Below are 18,660 nucleotides of genomic sequence, written 5' to 3'. Positions count from 1 at the left end.
GAGAGCGGCGAGACGCGTCTCCGGCTGGCACCCGCCACTCAGAACTCCAGAAACTAACGCGTCCACGCTGCGGAGCGAGGCCAGACGGGAGGGGCAGCCGTGGCGGCCGCAGGAGGAACGCGAGAGACTGTAAGGAGGCCTTCCCGCAGGCCTGGCCATCCTTGTCCAGCCTGTGCCACAGGGAGGCTAGATTAACGGAAGGACACCCTTTCCCGTGCGCCCCCAGCAAGGGTACAGAGGCAGGGCCGCAACCCCAATGACCTGGACACAGAGAGGCCATAGAAACGTCTTTATTGACGAGGACAGGGGTCATGCTGAGTTTGGGGACATGCAGTGAAGGGGCAGTCGTGAGCTGTCCTTGGTGGTCAGGGCCCCAGGTCCACCCTGGACCCCCCTGGGCCTTCAGGTTGGCCCTCAGGCTGTTGGTCTGGCCCAGGTGCTGTGGGGTCCTTTAGGACCCAGGACTCAGACCTGTGACCAGAATGCAGATTGAAGTGGGGCTCCAAGATCTGGGATCCCCTCAGGGTCTTAGGGCCCTCCATGTATTAGAGATGGAGGCTTTAGGGCTTAGGGGCCCCCTTGGGACTGGGGGCTCTTGGAATGTGGGTGTCTTGAGATCTGTGGACTTGGCATTGAAGTCCTCCCGTTTGCAGGAATGGGAGTTGCTGTTTGGGGTCTCCTCGTGCCCGTGAGCAGGGCTCGAGGTGCGCCGGAGCCTGGAATGCATTTCTTGACTGCAGTCTTCAACATCCCGGCACGAGGACCACATGATTGGCTTTCCTGGGGACTCGGGCTGGATTTTTTTTAAATTTGGGATTCCCTGGGGATTTGGGGATTCTGTGATTTGGGTCCTGGGAGTTAGGGGCCTTGGGGCTTGAGGGCACAGAGGAGTTTGGGACATGTGGACTCTGAGGCTTGGGATTCCTCAGAGTCCCAGAATGGGGCCTCCAAATTTTGGGGTCCCCCAAAGGGGGAAGTCATTACTTAAAAAATAGAGAATTTTCTGGGAGTCTGGCCAGCACAGGGGCTGTGGGCCATGTTGGGGGGCTTCATACAAGGCACTGGGGCTTTCTCGAGGGCGCAGAGGGCAGGAAGACTTGGAGTCCTGTAATTAGCACTTCCAGGACCGTTTTGGTGTCTGTAAACTGGGGGTGACAGTGGGCTGGTTAGGGTGGATCTCTTCTTGAGGGGTAAGAACAAGAGTCTTTATTAATGGAGGGAGTCTCTGATTGGGGGTCTGGGGTGTAAGGGCTTTGGGGTGACCATGGGGTCACGACATCTCAAGGAGATTGATGTAAAATGGGGCATAGTGGCATGAAGTCTCTTCCTCTGGAGGTGTGACCCGTGTTTATTTCAAGGGGACTTGGGTGGGGTCTTTGTTAATGGGGGGTTCTGATCCAGTGATGAATGACTCAAGGATGGCCTGTTGGGGAGCATTAGGTGGAGAGGGTCGCCATCATTTGGGGTGACGTGGAAATCTGTTCACTGGGGGGCCTGCTCTGAGGGGTTGGGGAAGGGGCTAGCCTGAAGGTGCTACTCAGGGAATCTGTCTGGGTGACATGGGGTCTGTATTGGGGGTTTCGCGGGGGAGTCTGTTAATAATGGGGCCTCAGTGGTCGAGGGCTGGCTAATGGGGTTTCTAATCTGGATGTGTTACTGGGTCTCTATTTCAGGGTGACTTGGGGGTTCCTGTGTCAGGAGACGCTAGAGGGGACTCTTTGTCGGGAATCCAGGGCCTCTAAGACTGCATCTCTGCCCTCAGCATCCAGGGAAACCAGCAGCAGAAGAGCAACCTGGAAAGGAGGAGAACCGGGTCACCTTGTGATGGGGCAGGGGGCAAGCACCTCTGGGTCCATCAGCCATTCCCCGCCCTGTTTGGGCCTTGGCTTTTCTGGCTTCTGCCTCTGCCTGACCCTGGCCTTCTTAGACTTGTGTGGAATGAAGGGTGTTCTGCTTCCTTTACCTGCCCCCCAAAATTGACGCCACCAGGATGCAGTGGGGATCCCTCACCCTGCAGACTGCTTCCGGATATGCTTGCTAGGCACGGGTTTTCCTAACCCCAGACCCCTGTGTCCAGTGGTCTCCTGGATGCCTCTCCCTAAACATCCCACAGGAAGCAGGGGGACCAGGGTTGGCCACGCACCTGGAGATAGAATTCTCTGATGCAATGTCCTTTGGGGTCCGGACTGTCGTGAAGGTGCGTTTGGGCTGCGTCACTGGAGAGGAGGGCAGGGTCTCAGGTGAGGGGATGACAGACCCACTCATGTCCTCAGTACCCACCTGGACTCCTTGTTATCTATTCATATCCCCAGTACCCACTTGGACCCCACCTTCCCAATATTCATCTGGACCTCTTGTCAATAAAATCTATCATGTCCCACAATTCCTCCCCATGTCTCCAGTGCCTGCTCAGAGCCTTGTCATTAACATCCCCATACCCTATGGCCCATGTCCTCTCTGGGACCCTGTCTCATCATTCTCCCGGACCCCATGTCCCCAGTTAAATACCAAAGACTCTGTCACTGGCACATACCTGAGAACCCACGACCCTTCCTCCCGTCCCCACTCCATGCCCCTCCCACACCCCAGCCCCCAACTCACTTGTCACTTGGTGTACTTTTTTGGCTCCAACACTGTCCCCAGGAGGATCGGTAGATCCACCAATCCTGGGGAGACACAGGGAATGAGAGAAGTGAGAGCCACAAGAGGCCAGGGTCCGATTGGGAGCCAAGCCCCAGGGGGCCCATGAAGAAAGTGCTAGGGAATGTGGGTGTTCACACTGTGCCGCATGTCCAAGAGGAGACCATGGGAGAGGGGGGAAATCGGGGCTCTGATTGGGATTTGGGCTCACCTCTGGATGCGGGATGCTGGTGCAAAGACCCCGTGCTTTGGGGGGCAGGTGAAGTACCGCACACCAAAGACCGAGCCATCGTGCTTGCCCGTGGGCTGGTCCAGCTCGATGCCATACCAGTAGCCTGCAGCAGGAGGGTGTCAGGATGCCGCCAGGCCTGGCCTGCCCCCCACCCCAGAGTGCAGGTCCTTACCTGGAGCGAAGTCGGTTTTCCCGTAGAAGCGCACGATCCCCTGCTTCTGGCCTGCGACAAGCACTTGGTCTCCAACCTCGGCCTTGGCTCCCTCACGCTGCTGCAGGCTGCCCAGAGAAGGAGACGATGGAGACTTCTTCTTGCCTGGGGGGTAGAGGATACAGGCATGGGACGTGGGACCCAAGGTGCCAGCGCTGAGGACCCCCACCACCTGGGCAACCCCAATGTAGAAACCATGTCCTGAGGTCGATCAGAAACTCTAGAACATGCCTCAGAATTAGGGAGGGAGGGCTGGATCTGAAGGGAACCTGAATCCAAGGTAGCAGGGAGCCAGAACAATAGTGAGCTTAGTAAGCTGGAGGGGAAATGAGTCATAGAATCTGCAGAATGCAAAATCCTTTTACAAACCTGAGGATACAGCAGACGAGAGAGCACCATTAAAAAGAACGAATGAATGAAGAAAGCTGAAGATATGTGGTCCCACAGGAAAAGTGAGTCAGAAGTCAGGACCCCAGAAATTATCCTTTCAAAATGAGGTAGGTAGCAGGCGTTTGGCCTGGCGGTTAAGAGGCCAGTTGGGTGAACGTGTCCTGTACCAGAGTGCCTAGGTTCAGTACCCAGATCCGGCTCCCGACTCGGGCTTCCTGCTGGTGCACGCCCTGGGCAGCAGCAGCAGTGGGTTCCTGCCAGCCGTGTAGTAACCTGCAGCTGGAGGGCGTCAGGATGCCGCCAGGCCTGGCTTGCTCCCCACCCGAGTCCCGGTCCTGTGCTGGATTGGGTTTCCGGCTCCTGGCTTCAGCCCAGCCCATTGCCAGCCATTGCAGGTATTTGCACAGTGCACCCCCAGGACCAGTCGCAGAAGCTGAGCTGTGCACAGCGCACCCCAGGACCAGTCACAGAAGCTGAGCTGTGCACAGCGCACCCCAGGACCAGTCGCAGAAGCTGAGCTGTGCACAGTGCACCCCAGGACCAGTCGCAGAAGCTGAGCTGTGCACAGCGCACCCCAGGACCAGTCACAGAAGCTGAGCTGTGCACAGCGCACCCCAGGACCAGTCGCAGAAGCTGAGCTGTGCACAGCGCCCCCAGGACCAGTCACAAAAGCTTAGCTGTGCACAGTGCGCCCCAGGACCAGTCGCAGAAGCTGAGCTGTGCACAGCGCCCCCAGGACCAGTCGCAGAAGCTGAGCTGTGCACAGCACCCCCAGGACCAGTCACAAAAGCTTAGCTGTGCACAGTGCACCCCAGGACCAGTCGCAGAAGCTGAGCTGTGCACAGTGCGCCCCCAGGACCAGTCGCAGAAGCTGAGCGGTGCACAGCACACCCCAGGACCAGTCGCAGAAGCTGAGCTGTGCACAGCGCACCCCAGGACCAGCCCTCCCGCCCCACAGTCTCCCCTCCGACCTTTGTGCTCCCTTCGGCCTTTGCCAGTGACACGAGAGAAGTCCATCCGGGGCGTCCGGGGCGTGGAGGTGACAGATGAAGGGGGTGCATCCACCGCCTTGGAGATCTTGGACACGGAGGCAAAGAGGCCTGGGGACACAGAGCCTGGGCTTGAAGTTGCCCAAGCCTCTGCCCATGGCCCTGTCCTCAACCCACAGGCCCCATTCCCAGACGGCAGCATCCGAGCTACTGCGCAGACCTTCCCCACCACACCCTCCCCGCCCCTCTTGGACCCCGGGTGGGACTGACCCTGCTTGGGAGGGCAGATGAAGTACCGGACGCCCCCAACACTGCCGTCATTCTTGCCCTCGGGTTCGTCCAGCTCCACGCCCACCCACTGGCCACTGGCGAACTCGGTGGTCCCACAGAACCGCAGCGTGCCCGTCTGGGGAGACAAAGGAGGCTACGGCTTGGGAAGGGGTCTTTGGAGGTCACAGTGGACCCCGGCACGCAGGCAGCGTGGTGGGGCAGATGAGGGAGCCCTGGGCTCCGATCCCAGCTCAGATGTCACAGTCTACTGGTTCCATGACTCTGACTGAGGCTCTGGGCCTCAGTTTCCTTACCTGTGAAATGGGAACAGAAATTACTCCCGCCTCACAGGATTGTAACAGAGCCGCCCTGCCTAGTAACGAGCCACTCGGCACATGCCACAGTTTACATTTAAGCTAAATTTAAAAATACTTCCCTTCAACCACAGTAGCCAAACTTCCTGTGCTCAGTAGCCACAAGTGGCTTGTGGCTAGGTTGCTGGACACAACCTCACCACCGTCACAAGAAAGTCTACTGGGCGGGACTGGCGCTTAGTGAGGGATCAGCAAGTGCTGGCTACCACTGTGCTGTAGCTTTGGTCAGGGGACTTCCTGGGCCTCGGTTTTATCCGGGAAAGAGGATAACAACTCGCCTCATGGGATGGCTGCCCCACAGAGAACCTTTTAATTCATACCAAGTGTCTTGGCTACCATGAGCCCTTCACCTTGCCACACCTCGATCCCTGGTCTATAAAATGGGCTAATAGCTGTACGGGGTCCAGAACAGCGCTTCGCACACAAAGAGCCCAGAGCATGCCACTGGGTTGAGGGCCTCACCGCCCCCCCGCCCCGAGATGTCCAGAGAGGTGGTTATCATGGGCGTCAGCCCCACAGCTGGCAGGTGGCAACGCCGAGATCTGCCTGAGTGCATGACAGCTGTGCATGCCACGGCGTGTCCTCAGACAAAGGGCTTCACCTCGGAGCCTCCTGCAGCTTCTGGGGGGTAAACTGGGGAGAGTCGGTCCACCCCTTCAGAAATCCCCCGTGGATCTGGTTAGATCACACACAGACAGCTTTCTGGAGGAGGGGCTGACCCATGCCGAACCCCTGATCAGGAAACAAAATGTGGCTTCTGCGGTTTCCTGCTGCGTAAGAGACAAAATCCTTGTCTGTCCAGTGGCCTGCAGGCCTGCTGTGATCCAGGCATTAGAACTAAAAAGTGAAGGAGTCCGAGTGCTTGGGTGGATAAAGACCCTCTGCCCACGATACGCCTGCTCTCCTTGGCTTTTCCTGGTTCACTCCTCGTCCAAGTCGGGTGCATCCCCCATCACACCCCCTCACACCCCCGTCACGCTGGCTTGCACTTTCCTGACCAACATCCTGACTACTCTGAGAGTGGAGGTGGAGCCTGACTGGGAACCATGAGACCCTGGGGGAGCCACAGGTGCACAGAGCTGCTCTGACCCCTCTGCCCGGCTTCCCAATCACAGCCACGACTGCTCAGGGCTGTCCCCGTCAGGTGATAGAAACCCCCCTCCCCGTGCCCTAGGACTGACCGAGAGCGGAGCTCGGGGCAAGGCACAAAGGCACGCACAGGACAATCGTCAGGTGAAGTAAAGTACTGGTGAGTGGTGGGGAGGGGGGCAGACCAACCCAAGGGCTCAACTCCGAGGGACGAGGGGGCTGGGTCTCACCCCCCACACCCCAGACGCTGACCTTCTGGCCGTCCAGCAGCACGCGGTCTCCCAGGCGCAGGCCCAGTGCGCTCAGCATGAGATTGCCGGGAACGTTGTCATAGTTGGGCAGTGTGACCTTGGGGAGGGCGCAGGACAGCGGCACAGCCTCCTCCAGCAGTGTCCGAAGCTCCTTGGCCACCAGTGCTGCCTCTGCCTTGTCCAGGGACATGTCCATAGGATCTGGGACCACTTCTGCTGGCACCTGTCCTTTTCGATTCTAGGGGACAATGGGAAGAGGGGGGCCTGTCACACCCTGGGACCTTCCCTGGGGAAGTCCACCCCTGGGGCCCTGGACTGGGGATGTGTGACAGGTAATTGAAGGTAGGACAAGGGTGCAGCCAATAGGGAATGAGGACCACACGCTAGCGTTAGGGGACATGCCATTGATGGGGGGAGGCGGGGCAGGCCCCAGCCTGTAATGCAGCCATGGGTGGGGCAGAGGATGGACACTGGGGATAGGCTTTGGTGTACAGGGCCAGGGGCCAATGGGGAAGAGAAGAGGCAGGATCCCAGAAGCCCAGGCCATGGCCTCTGCCGAGATAACCGTGCAGAGTCCTTGATGTTGGGAGGGACCTGCTGACGGAAAAGAAGCCAAAGATCATACTGAAGGCTTATGGGGGCGCCAACCCACTGATCCGCAGAGGGCTGAACGCAGCTTTTGCGGCAGGCTTCAGATCCCGTCTACACCTGCCCAGGGTCGGCAGGATGGAAAGAAAAGGTAACCCTCGCTGGGTGCAGACAAATCTAATCTTTCTGCCTCAGTTTCCCCCTTGTAAACCAGGGCTTCTAATAGCCTTCACCCGACAAGGAACACTGCGGGGGGGGGGGGCTGTGGGGGCCAGAGGAGAGCAGGAGGTCCCGGGGCTGGGCCAGGGTGGCGGTACCCTCAGTGCCGGGTTGGCACCATGCTCCAGCAGACATTTGGCGGCGCCCAGGCACAGGTTGGAGGCAGCGATGTGCAGGGCTGAGCCGTGGTTGAAGTCACTGCACGTGGAGTTCACCACTGAGACGCGGAAGGAGAGGTTTCCAGGTGAGTGTGGGGCCCTGGCGCTCTACCCACCTCCAGGTGTCTCTCCTCCCACCCCCGCGCAGAGACCAGGCCTCTCCCACCCAGGTTCTGCCTTTCCCTGGGGTTGGGGACCAGTGAGCTCCACCTCCCGTACCTTATTTGATCCTGGTCCTCGCCCCTTCCAGCTGGCCTGTGTCCCGCACCCACCTCGGCCTCTCCCTCAGCCAGGCCCTCGCTCCCCCAACCCCAGTCGCCTTCCTCCCACTTCAGGTTCAACTGGACCCTGCCCACTGCCAGCCACGTGCCTCCCCCTCCTCACCTCGGGGCCGCGCCCCCTTCAGCAGCACGCGCACGAGATCAGGGACGTCGAAATAGGCCGCATAGTGAAGCGCGTTCATGTTGGTCCAGCGGCTGCGCAGGGTCACGTCCGCGCCCAGCGCCAGCAGCTGCTGCGAGAGGCGCACGGCCGCCGCGGGATCGCCTGCGTCACAGCCACGGGTCAGCTCGAACACCCTCCCCCGGGTGTGCACCCGCACAGGGAAGCCCGGGGCTTCTGCACGTGGGGATCTTCCGCTCGAAGCCCCTGATGCGGTTGTTAGGGCCTGAGAGTGCCGGGTCTGGGGGCCTAGGTTTTGGGTCTCGTGGCTCACCGACTCCGTGGGCTCCGGCCTTGCAGGCATAGTGGAGCAGTGTCATGTCGGTCAGTCCATCCCGATCGTTCACGTGGCAGCCCCGACGCAGAATCTGGACATGCCAGAGGCCCGGGGAGAATTACCCACGTGTGGGGGGTTCACATCCCCTGCCTCCCTGGCTTCCCCAGTTTTCCTACCTCATTGCCAATGACGTCTATCTTGTGCTGGACTTGGGGCACCCACTGGCGCACGATGGCAAACAGCTCCGGGATGGTGGTCTGGGGGTCAAACAGGATCTCCTGGCACGCGGGGTCATTGGGATCGAAGAATGTGAAGGCTGGGGTGGCAAGAAGTCCAAGGTCAGGGCAGCCAGCACCTCTCTTCCCAACGAGGCAGGAGACTTACAGGTCCTAGAAGACCTCTAAGGCAGGTCTCAAACTGGTGGATCACGGGCCACACGCAACCCCTAGGCATGTTCTATAAGGCCAGCATGAGGTTTCACCTAACAGTGTGGATGCTCGGTATGTCTCAAAAAACGGGAAGATGTGGCAGCTCCTACAAGCAGGGAACTCCACCCCTGGATGCAGGAGTACGGTAAGGAGTGCAGCACCTCAAGCTCGCACACCCAAGGGGGCTGCCAGCACGCTAGCCCACGGTTGCCCTGGCAAAGTAGAGTCTGGCCAAATAGTGAGAGTAAAAAGTACACAAGTAAAAAAGCCAGAAGTCCTGCTTTTAAGAAAACTCTCACACGTTTCAAATACTGTGCGATCCACATACAATGCATCCATGAGTGATCAGGATCCCACCTGTGACCAGCCAGTGACACGGAGGCATCTCCACCTCCCCCAACAGCGCACTCTGCTCTCCGTGGCAATGCTACCACCCAGCACAGGGCCTGGCATGGGGCCAGGACTCAGTGCAGGGTAGATGAATAAGCAAACGACCAGTCATACACAGCCCAGGAAAGTGACACATAGAAGTGGCCAGCAATCAGCCTGTGGGCTCCTTTAAAACCCGCAGTCCCGTCGTAGCCCTCCTTGACTCAGAACCCTCCCCTGGCTCCCATCCCACTCAGCACAAACCACAAGCCAGGAGGTCCTGCACAATCTGTCCCCCTTGCTTCTCTGCCCCGCCCCTTGCACTCGGCCCCCTCCGGCCACAGTGGTCCTCTGTCCCTCACTGCGCCAGGCCACCTGCTTTGCCTACCCCCAGATCTTCACAAGGCTCTGTGCATGGCACCTCCTCAGAGAAGACTCCACAGACCACCTGCCCTGCTTCAGTCACATCACAACGGTATCACTACTCACAGGGCGCTCCCTCCTCTCTCTCTCCCGTCCCCCTCCTCTCACCCTCTGCTCTTCCCTCCATTTCCTTCCTCTTCCTCTCTGTGGCTGCCCTCACTAGGCTGCAAACGGAGTGCTTCCAGTCCAGGTCAGCCTTGTTCACTCCTTAGCCCCAGGTCGGGCACAGCGGCTGGCACGCAGCAGATGCATAGTCAATCCTTGCTGATGAACAGAAAAATGGACCAAACAATTTCCTCTTGGAGCCAACCCTAGCCTTCGCCCTGTCTTAGGCCACATGCCCAAACTCCTTCACATTCTACCAGACTCTCCTGGGTCAACAAGGAGGGGTCCTCGGAGCCCAGACCCTCAGACCACTCCTGGGCCACAGGGCCATGGCCACATCCAGGCAAAATTCCAAAGAAAGCTTTGCAGTCCCCTTGGTGAGGGCCCTCCCTGCCCTGGGCCCCAGATAACTTTCCAATTTTGCTATCACACTGAAGTGAACTCTAGTCTCTCTGAGCCACCGTTAGTGGGTGCCCTAACCACAGATGGCGTCTTTCCTGGAAATGCCAACTCTCTGAACCTGTTTCCTAGTTTCTGAATCTCACAGCTGCTGGGGATTCCCATCCAGTGTCTTCTAAAATGCGCTCCTAAAGCCAGCTCTGGCTGCGCTCCGTTCCTCTCTCCTCCATAGCCAGAGGGAGTTGTTAACACTACCGATTCGACCTATATTTTTCTCTGCTTTTAAAATGCTGTCCCCCATACAAACTGCTCTCCCTGTATCACACTTAGGATATACCCGAAGTTCGCACTTCTGGCTCATGCCAACCTCTCACCTCAACTCTGATCATGCCCTAAATGCAGCTCCGAGATCTTTCTGTTCCAAGCTCAGTTCTGCCTCAGGGCCTTGGTACTTGCTCTCTGCCTACAGCTCCCTCTTTCCAGCTCTCCTGGGGGGTCTCACTAAACGCTGTCTCCTCAGAAAAGCCTGCTCTGGCCAGTCTGTCTCGAGTAGCTGCCCCCGGGCCACTGTGTATCATATCTCCACATTTTATTTCTTTCGCAGCTCTCACTCCCAGCTGAAGTTACCCGATTGATTTATCTGCTCCCTTGTCTGGCCCCTTCTTCCCTCCCTCACCATTAAATGCCCATCACTCAGCCTGGGGTTCATCCCAGAGGGGGAGTGCTGAGAAAGTAGTGCCGTGTACATGATGGACACTCAGCTTCTCCGAGAGGGGGCCCCGCAGCTCCACGCCGTCCGGCCTTGGAGCCTTTCCCGCTGTGGTTACCTCCTCTGGGAGCCTCTCCCCTGACCATTCCCCTGGAGTCTCCCCAATGGTACTTCCTCAGGGAAATCACGTCTTCTTCTTTTTCCCCCAAAGATTTATTTTATTTATTTGAAATTCAGAGTTATGGGGGGATTTTTCATATGCTGGTTCACGCCCCCAAATGGTTACAATAGCCAAAACCAGGAACCTGCAACTCCATCCGGGTCTCCCACATGGGTGGCAGGGGCCCAGGCACTTGGGCCATCCTCCGCTGCCTTCCCAGGTGCACTAGCAGGGAGCTGGGTCGGAAGTGGAGCAGCCGGGACTCTTAGGCAGCAGCTGCGCCACAACACCAGCCCCAGAAACCCTATCTTGTCAAGCTGTGGGGGCTGGCGCTGTGGAGCACTGGCCCTCACATCAGAGCGCCAGCCCGGATGCTGAACTTCCGATCCAGCTCCCTGTTAATGCCCCCTGGGAGAGCAGCAGAAGACGGCCCAAGCGCTTGGGCCCCTGCCACCCACAGGGGAGATCTGGATGGAGTTCCAGGTTCTTGGCCCTTGCAGCCATTCGGTGAGTGAACCAGCAGATGGATAGTCTCTCCCTCTCTGTCACTTTGCCTTTCAAATAAATACATCTTTTTTTAAAAAAGAAAAAGAAAAAGCCCATGTAGTGTTCTGCTCTTGGTAAACATAACTGTCCTCATGTCTTGCCATTATATTGTATTCTTATACTTATTTGTGTGGCTGGCTTTAAGGCCTGTTTGTTCTCTCAGGGCAAAGGCTGGGTTTCTCGTGCTCCATGCTGGGGCCTCGGCTCCTAGACTAGAGCCAGGTCCACAGCGGCTTGCAATGCATGCTTGTTGAGTGGCTGAATGAGTGATGTGTCATGGGTTAAGGATTCAGATCAGTCCAATTCCATTCTCCTGTGGATCAATGAATTCATGGAGGCGGAGGGGTTCCAAACCCCTCCAGTCCACCTTCAAATTCCCCAGAATCCCCCCACCATGGCCACCAACAGAACTCAGCCCACCCTGCTGAGCCACTGAAGGGTGCAGGTCAGATTCAAGGGTTAGTGGTTACCGTAGTCCTTGGGGAGGGGGGCAGGCGCCGAGGGGTGCACGACAGGCTTCCGCCGGCGCTCCTGGGTGGGGCTGGGGGCCTCAGGGACAGGTTCCTCCTCTTCCTCCTCTTCTTCCTCCTCCCCTCGGGGCGGTGGGGCCATTGGGGCGGGATCTGTCTTAGTCATGGTCCTTGGTGGCCCTCAGGGGGCGGGTGCGTATTCGGGGGCGGCCTTCGAGCAAATCCTGGAGGCAAAGATGAGCTAGAGAGAGCGCCCAGAGGCTCGGGGGTCCTAGCCCCCAGGTGCGCCCGGAGCCCCGGGTGGCCTCCGCGCATCCAGCCCTGGCTCTCGGATCCCCGTTCCCCATCAGAGGGCCCGGCATGGGCGCCCAGAGCCTGCCACCTGCCCCAGGCCCAGCCCCCCATTCTTCTCCTCCCGCGTCAAGCCCCTCCGTGTCGGTGTCGACCGCCCCCTCCCCGGGTTTGTTTATCTCGGGATGCAGGATGCTTCGCCCCTCCCCTTCTGCGCGGGGCTGCCTCTTCCCACCTTACCTCGGCTGGATGGGGCCAGGGAGCAGAGCGGCGGCCGAGGAGACCGCGGCCAGAACGGGGTGTCGGTGCGGGGGGACGCGATGGGGAAGGAGAGCGAGACAGAGAAGGGGACGAGGCCCAGACACCGACGGGGGATGGGGGTGGAGAGGGAGGGGCGCTGGCGGCGCATGCGCAGTGCTACCCCGAGCCGGGCGCTGGGGAGGAGATGCTGGGAGGCTGCTGGCAACGCATCGATGAAGGGGCCGGAGGCAGCGATGGGAAGGCGCCAGACACGGAGGATCGGGAGCCCAGGAGATGCACGGGGAAGGGTGTGAACGCAGGCACAGGCTTTTTATCCGCCCCTGCTGTGATGGCCTCCGGGACCGCTGCCCGCACTGCAGGCCAGGCCGCTGAAAGCCAGGGGCTCCGTGTGCGGCGGTGCTGGGTGTTCTGTGTGGAACCTCGGACCTAACCCCTCTCCGCGCCCGACCTACATACACGGGGCGTCGACGCCCATCACCACGGTGTCCTCACCGCTCTCATTCAGTGCTCACGCAGCTCCTGCCCTGCCCAAGGGTGCGCGGCCAATAGGTGATGGAGCCGACATGAAAATTAACCCCTGCACATGGCCTTAGCAGAGCCCCGGGGCAGACTTGCCAGCAGACCCCTCCAGCCCTCTCTGAACCTGTCTCCCCCAGGGGCCTCCTGGCTCGGCCTCACCCCCAGGCTGCCTGTTGCCTGCTCTGCCCCACCTCACCCCAGCCTGAAGGAGGCTGGGTGGCTTTGCCCTTCCTCCCCTCATCCTTCTTGAATTATTTCCAGAATTTCATACCTTCTCCCCCAGCCGCGGACCTTCCTCCTGGCCTGTCATCATCTCCCATCTGAACTTCCTCCCTGCTCTCTCTGCTCCCCACGCACCCCCCAGGGCTGCTCCCTGCACGCAGCCACAGGGACCTACTAACACCTGTCGCATTCGTGCTCCCCTTGACTCAAAGGCATCTGCTTGCCGCACCTTGTTCCAGTAAAAGCCAGTGCTCTCAGCCGAGGCCCACGGCCCTGTGAACTTGGCCTGTCATCTCTTCCATCTCGCCTCGTCCCGCTCCCTTTTGGTCACTCCACCGCAGCCATACTGGCCCCTTGGTCTCCCTTACCCCAGGACCTTTGCGCTGGATGTGCCTCCTGTCTGGGATGCTCTTCCCCCAGATACCTGCATGGTTCCCCGTCTGCCCTCTCAGGGTTTCACTGACTCGTGTTGGTGTCTTTTCAATGACACCCTCTCTGCTCTGTCTAAAGTTGTCCCCCTGCCCCCACCCTTCCTTCCTTCAGTGTTCACAGCAACACTGGGCTGGGCATGAGGAGCTGCGCCTCCCCTGCACGGCTGGCCCACACGCCTTCCAGGCCAGCTCCCACTCATCAGCCAGGTCTCTGCTCCAACGTCACCTCCCCGGGGAGCCCTCTCCCCCGACTCGCCTCTCAGTTACACTTCCACTCAGTCCTTACAGCGTTTATCACACTCTGAACCGACCTGGTTTATTAGTTTGCCAGCTCCTCTTCTGCCCAAGCTAAATGCAAGCCCCCTGTGCGCAGGGATGCTTTCCGGCCATGCACACGGCTGGGTCCCCAGCTTGGCACTGAGCACGGCAAAGGGCATGAGGGGCTCAGCAGGGCCAGGTGCAACTCTCTAGTCCCCAAACCCCAACCCTGGTTCTGCTCAGGGGTTGTTACTGACTAGAAAGATTGGAGCTGCGGGTGGCAGGGGCAGGTACTCAGGGGACTTGGGTTCAGGTCCCCTCTAAGGTTCATGGGGTCTCCAGGAGGGGGTGGTGGAAGTCGAGTGCTGGAGGGAGGCTCTGCTGCTCCGCAGACACAGGCAGCAGGGCTGGGCCAAGCCCAGGCACAAGGCGTCTCCTGTCCTCCATCTTCTGTCTTTTGTCTCTCCACAGCATCCGTGCTGGGCCTTATGCACTGGGGGGCCGAGTGGCCTGGAGCTCAGGCTTGGCAGCCAGCATGGGAGCTTCAGGGCCCTGGGCCAGGACCACAGCTACGTCAGGCCCTCCACAGATGACAGTGACGATTTGGGATTCCTCAGGTCCCAGGAACTATGCTGTCCCAGGCACAGGGCAGAGGTGAGGAACACAGGGGAGGGAGGGGAGAGAGACAGACCAGCAGTGACAGGAGGGGGTCACGAACACAGAGATATGGGGAGACAGTGAAGTCAGTTGAGAGCCAGTAGCATGGGAAAACAGGGAGAAATGTGGGGGGAAAGACACGGGAGACAGATGCGAGGGGCAGGGAGACGGAAGGGCACACGGATATGGGGGCACAGAGAGATGCACCGAGAAATGAGGGGGGCAGGGGAACAGAAACATGGAGTCAGAAAGACAGAGTGTGAGAGAAGGGGTGGGGGGAGAGAAGGGAGGGAGGGAGGGAGGGAGAGAGAGAGAGACAGTCAGCTCAGGGCCCTGGCGAGCCCCACAAAGAGCCCCAGGCCTAGTGTGAACTCTGCCCTCACCCAGGCCCCCAGTCTCAGAGCCCCAGGGGAAGCAGCCATGCTACAGCCCAGCTGACTGCTGGTACCTGGGGACATGAGGCCGGTGCTGTGAGATCTGCTGAGCCTCTGGAGAAAGCAGAATTGCTTTAGAGCACTAGTGAGGCCAAATCACTGTGTGGGCTCACGCTCCACTCACCGGCTGCCAGCTGGAGACACCTTAGCTATGGAGACGTGGCGGGGCTCCTTCTGCGCCTTCCGCCGGTAGCTGACGCCCTAGTTCTGTCTGCATTCCTCGCCCATCTACAGAGGGCTTGGAGGACCGCGGATGCTAGGTTTGGGACCTCAAGCTTGGCCCTGGGGCTTTAAGCAGTAGGTCTGGGCAAACACCGATTTTCAGACATGAGAATCTCCCCACCCCACCCCAGCCCTCACTACCAACCCAGCAGTAAAATAACAGAGGCAAAGGGCTTTAGATGGGGCCTGGGGGCTCCCCCAGGGGGCTGCAGACAAGCTCCACACAGGCAGGGAGCTCTGCCACAGGCCCTGTGCATTGGCCGCCTCTGGGTCAGACAGCTGGGCCTGGCTGCCTGACTTAGGGAGGCCACAGGAATGCTCTGTGCCTCCGTTTTTTCATCTGGAAAATGGGGACAACCGTAACATCATGCTCATGACAAGTCTTTTCTAAATTACTAACTCAATGGCAGGCACGGAGCAAGACTCTTTAACGATGATTAACTAACAGAGCAGCCAGTACTCAGCTCCAACCAGTGAGCACTTGGCATTATCGGGTTCTTTTCTTTCTTTCTTTTCCTTTCTTTCTTTCTTTCTTTCTTTCTTTCTTTCTTTCTTTCTTTCTTTCTTTCTTTCTTTTTTCTTTTTTTTTTTTTCCTCCCTTCCAATTAAAGCTGGCGACTTGGAAATGGATGCAAATTTCTGAGTTTCCAATATGGGAGCCCAGTTTATCGGAAACACACTGGGTGGGCTGGGCCAGCCGCCGTGGGGCTGCCGGGCCGCACTCGCCGCCGGCGCCAGGCCCCGGCGCGCCCGCACCAACAGGCTCTGCCCGCGCAGTTGCTGCGCCAGCTGCTCCAGCGCCCGCCCGCAGCTGCGTCTGGTGCCGCGCGTGGCGCCGCTGCAGCCTCCGCACCCGCCGCTGCAGCGCTCCCAACACCGCGCCCAGCCCAACCCCGGCGCGCTGGGCAGTGACGCCAGGGCGCGGCCCCGCGGGAGTGGGCGGAAGGGGCAGCGGGGTCAGGAGCACGGTGGCCGCCGCCTCCGAGACCCGGGATGCGGGCCCCAGCACCAACAGGTGCACCGGGTTAGAGGCCGGGCCGCGGGGCCTCGGGGCAGGGCTGCGGTCTCTCGCGGCAGCGGCGCAGCTGGTTCCTCCGGCCTTCGGCTGGTCCGCCGGCTCCGGAAGACAAGGCAGAGGGTGGAGGGCGCTCAGGGCTGGACTCCAAGGGGACAGCCCTCAGGAGGTAAGGGCTCAGGGGTCTGTCTCCAGGGGGACTTCCCTTCGGAAAGGCCAGACTTCAGGAATGGAATTTCCCCGGAAGGGGAGGGCTGGGGCTCAGAACGCACCGGTGGGAGTCCCGGGGGAGCCGGCGGTGGTCACACTCCAGCAGTAGCTCCACCCAGCGCTCACCTTGCCCGGTGGCACCCGGGAGAAGATGGAGGGCAGGTAGCGCACGCCCCAGCGCCACTGGGAGCAGGAGGGCGCCAAGTGCTCGCTGCACGGGTGCTGGTGGCAGCTGGGCACCCAGTCACGGCCCATGTGCCGCAGCCAGGCCTGCAGCCAGCCCGTCCTTCAGGGGGAACCTGCCGGGTGGGGGGACAGCAAGGTCACCAAGTCAGTGCTGTCAGGTGCCGCCCACTCCTCCCTGAGGACACCAAGCCTGTGCCGTCCCTGGGCCAGGAAACCACCCCCTGCCCTCAGTCCTCCTCCACCGCGAACCTGCATCCCATTCTCCCTTTCTCCCTGAGCTGCCCCTCCTATCCCGCCTCATCCCTGGTCTCCCTGCCCCCCCCCCCACCAAATCAGACATCTAGAAGGTGGGAGATCATACAGTCAAGTGAAACACTTCTTCCACGGCCATACAACATGAAGGTAGGGGCGGGAAGTTAGGGATTGGGAGATTTAAGAAACATCAACCTGGGCTGGCCTGTGGCAGCATCCCTGTGAGCACCTGGTCGTGTCCTGGCTGCTCCCCTTCCCATCCAGCTCCTTGCTACTGTGCCTCGGAAAGTAGCAGAAGATGGCCCAGGTGCTTGGGCCCCTGCACCCATGTAGGAGACCCAGATGGAGGTCCAGGTTCTTGGCTTCAGCCTGGCTCAGCCCCGGCCATTGCAGCCATTTGGGGAGTGAACCACTGATGGAAGATACTTCTGTCTCTGTAACTTAGCCTTCTAAATAAATAAATAAATCTTCAGATTGAAAAACATCAACTCAAATGCAGGCTGTGGGTAAAAAGCCATTTTTAAGGTAATTGGGACAAATTGAGCATAAGCTATATTAGGTAACAGTGAGAAATTACTTTTGTGAGGTGTAATCATTATAACGGTTTATGCTTCTAAAATAGTATTCTGTTAGAAAAACATTCTGAAATACTTATAGGTAAAAGATCCGATGTCTCGTATTTATTTAAAACATTGTAGGACAAAAAACTCGGGTGCAGGGCAGTGAAAAAGATTGGCAAAATCTTGACGTCTGGTGAGCCTGAATGATGGATACATTAACAGTCATCATACAACCATATTTTTTGTTGTATATATTTGAAAATACACATCATTAAAAAGTTTGTTTTAGCATTTTATTTATTTGAAGGGCACAGTTAAGAGAGCAAGGGAGAGGCAGAGAAAGAGAGAGAGAGCTTCCATCTGCTGTTTCACTCTCCAAATGGTTACGATGGCCAGGCTTGGGCCAGACAGAAGCCAGGAGCCAGGAGCTTCTTCTGGATCACCCATGTAGGTGCAGGGGCGCAGGGACTTAGACCATCTTCTGCTGCTTTCCCAGTCATGTTAGCAGGCAGCCGGATTAGAAATGAGTAGCTGGGACTCAAATCAGTGCCCACATGGAATGCTGGCATCACAGGCGGCAGCTTTACCCACTGTGCCACAACGCGAGCCCCATTAAAAAGTTCGTAAGCAATAAAAAGCAAACAGCTCAATTTAAAAATGGGCAAGCAACGGGAACAGACATTTCTCCAAAGAAGATATACAAATGGTCAACAAATATGAAAAGATGCTCAGCTCCACTAATCATTAGGGAAATGCAAATCAAAATACTACCTCACACCCATTAGACTGGCTACTATGAAAAACAAGAAACAAATTAACAAATTCACAGCTTTAGCCTGGCCCAGCCTGGGTCACTGTAGCCATTTAAGGAGTGAACAAGGATCTCGTTCTCTGTCTCTCCCTCTCCGTCAGTCTTTCAAATAAATCAAATAAAGCACCAGCCCCTCTAATTCTACCTTTCAAGTAGATAAATAAACCTTAAAAGCAAACAAAATTTTAAAAATCACAATATGGCTACTTCTCAATTAAAAATAGAATTACCATATGATCTGGGGCCGGCATTGTGGCGTAGTAGGTTAAACATCTGCCTGTAGTGCAGGGGCATCCCATATGGGGCACTGGTTTGAGTCTTGACTGCTCCACTTTCAACCAGCTGCCTGCTGATGGCCTAGGAAAACAGTAGAAGATGGCCCGAGTGCACAGACCCCTACACCTGCATCGGAGACTTAGAACAAACTCCTGGCTTCAGATTGGCCCAGCTCTGGCCATTGCAGCCATTGGGGGAGTGAACCAGCAGATGGAAGATATATCTCTCTTTCTGTAAATATGCTTCTCAAGTAAATAAATAAATCTTAAAAAAAAAAAAAAAAAAGGGAGAGGGGTGCCAGTGCTGTGGCGTAGTGG

At 58.1% G+C, this 18,660-nt stretch overlaps 2 protein-coding genes across 2 annotated transcripts; both read right to left on the bottom strand.

Moving 5' to 3' along the window:
• Positions 1–254: 254 nt before the first annotated feature.
• CLIP3 (CAP-Gly domain containing linker protein 3) lies at positions 255–12,409 on the bottom strand. The gene is made up of 14 exons (XM_062176882.1): positions 12,270–12,409; positions 11,739–11,962; positions 8,306–8,445; positions 8,127–8,220; positions 7,796–7,957; positions 7,352–7,470; positions 6,448–6,684; positions 4,733–4,868; positions 4,445–4,573; positions 3,045–3,188; positions 2,852–2,975; positions 2,602–2,666; positions 2,144–2,216; positions 255–1,793 (listed from the first exon to the last, which is right to left on the bottom strand). Exons 2-14 carry the CDS (start codon positions 11,902–11,904, stop codon positions 1,739–1,741), a joined length of 1,644 nt encoding a protein of 547 aa, XP_062032866.1. The 5' UTR covers positions 11,905–11,962; positions 12,270–12,409; the 3' UTR covers positions 255–1,738.
• A 1,086-nt stretch (positions 12,410–13,495) lies between these two features.
• Positions 13,496–16,704, bottom strand: THAP8 (THAP domain containing 8). The gene is given in 8 exon segments (XM_062175992.1): positions 13,496–14,347; positions 14,761–14,825; positions 15,756–15,840; positions 15,842–16,071; positions 16,074–16,150; positions 16,374–16,538; positions 16,540–16,557; positions 16,694–16,704. Coding segments are annotated over 8 exon segments (792 nt in total). The 3' UTR covers positions 13,496–14,206.
• Between the last annotated feature and the right edge of the window lie 1,956 nt (positions 16,705–18,660).

This window comes from Lepus europaeus, chromosome 19 (genome assembly GCF_033115175.1).
Source record: "Lepus europaeus isolate LE1 chromosome 19, mLepTim1.pri, whole genome shotgun sequence".
Lineage (NCBI taxonomy): Eukaryota > Metazoa > Chordata > Mammalia > Lagomorpha > Leporidae > Lepus > Lepus europaeus.
The sequence above is the reverse complement of the archived record's forward strand: the minus strand, read 5'-3'. Positions and strand labels throughout refer to the sequence as shown.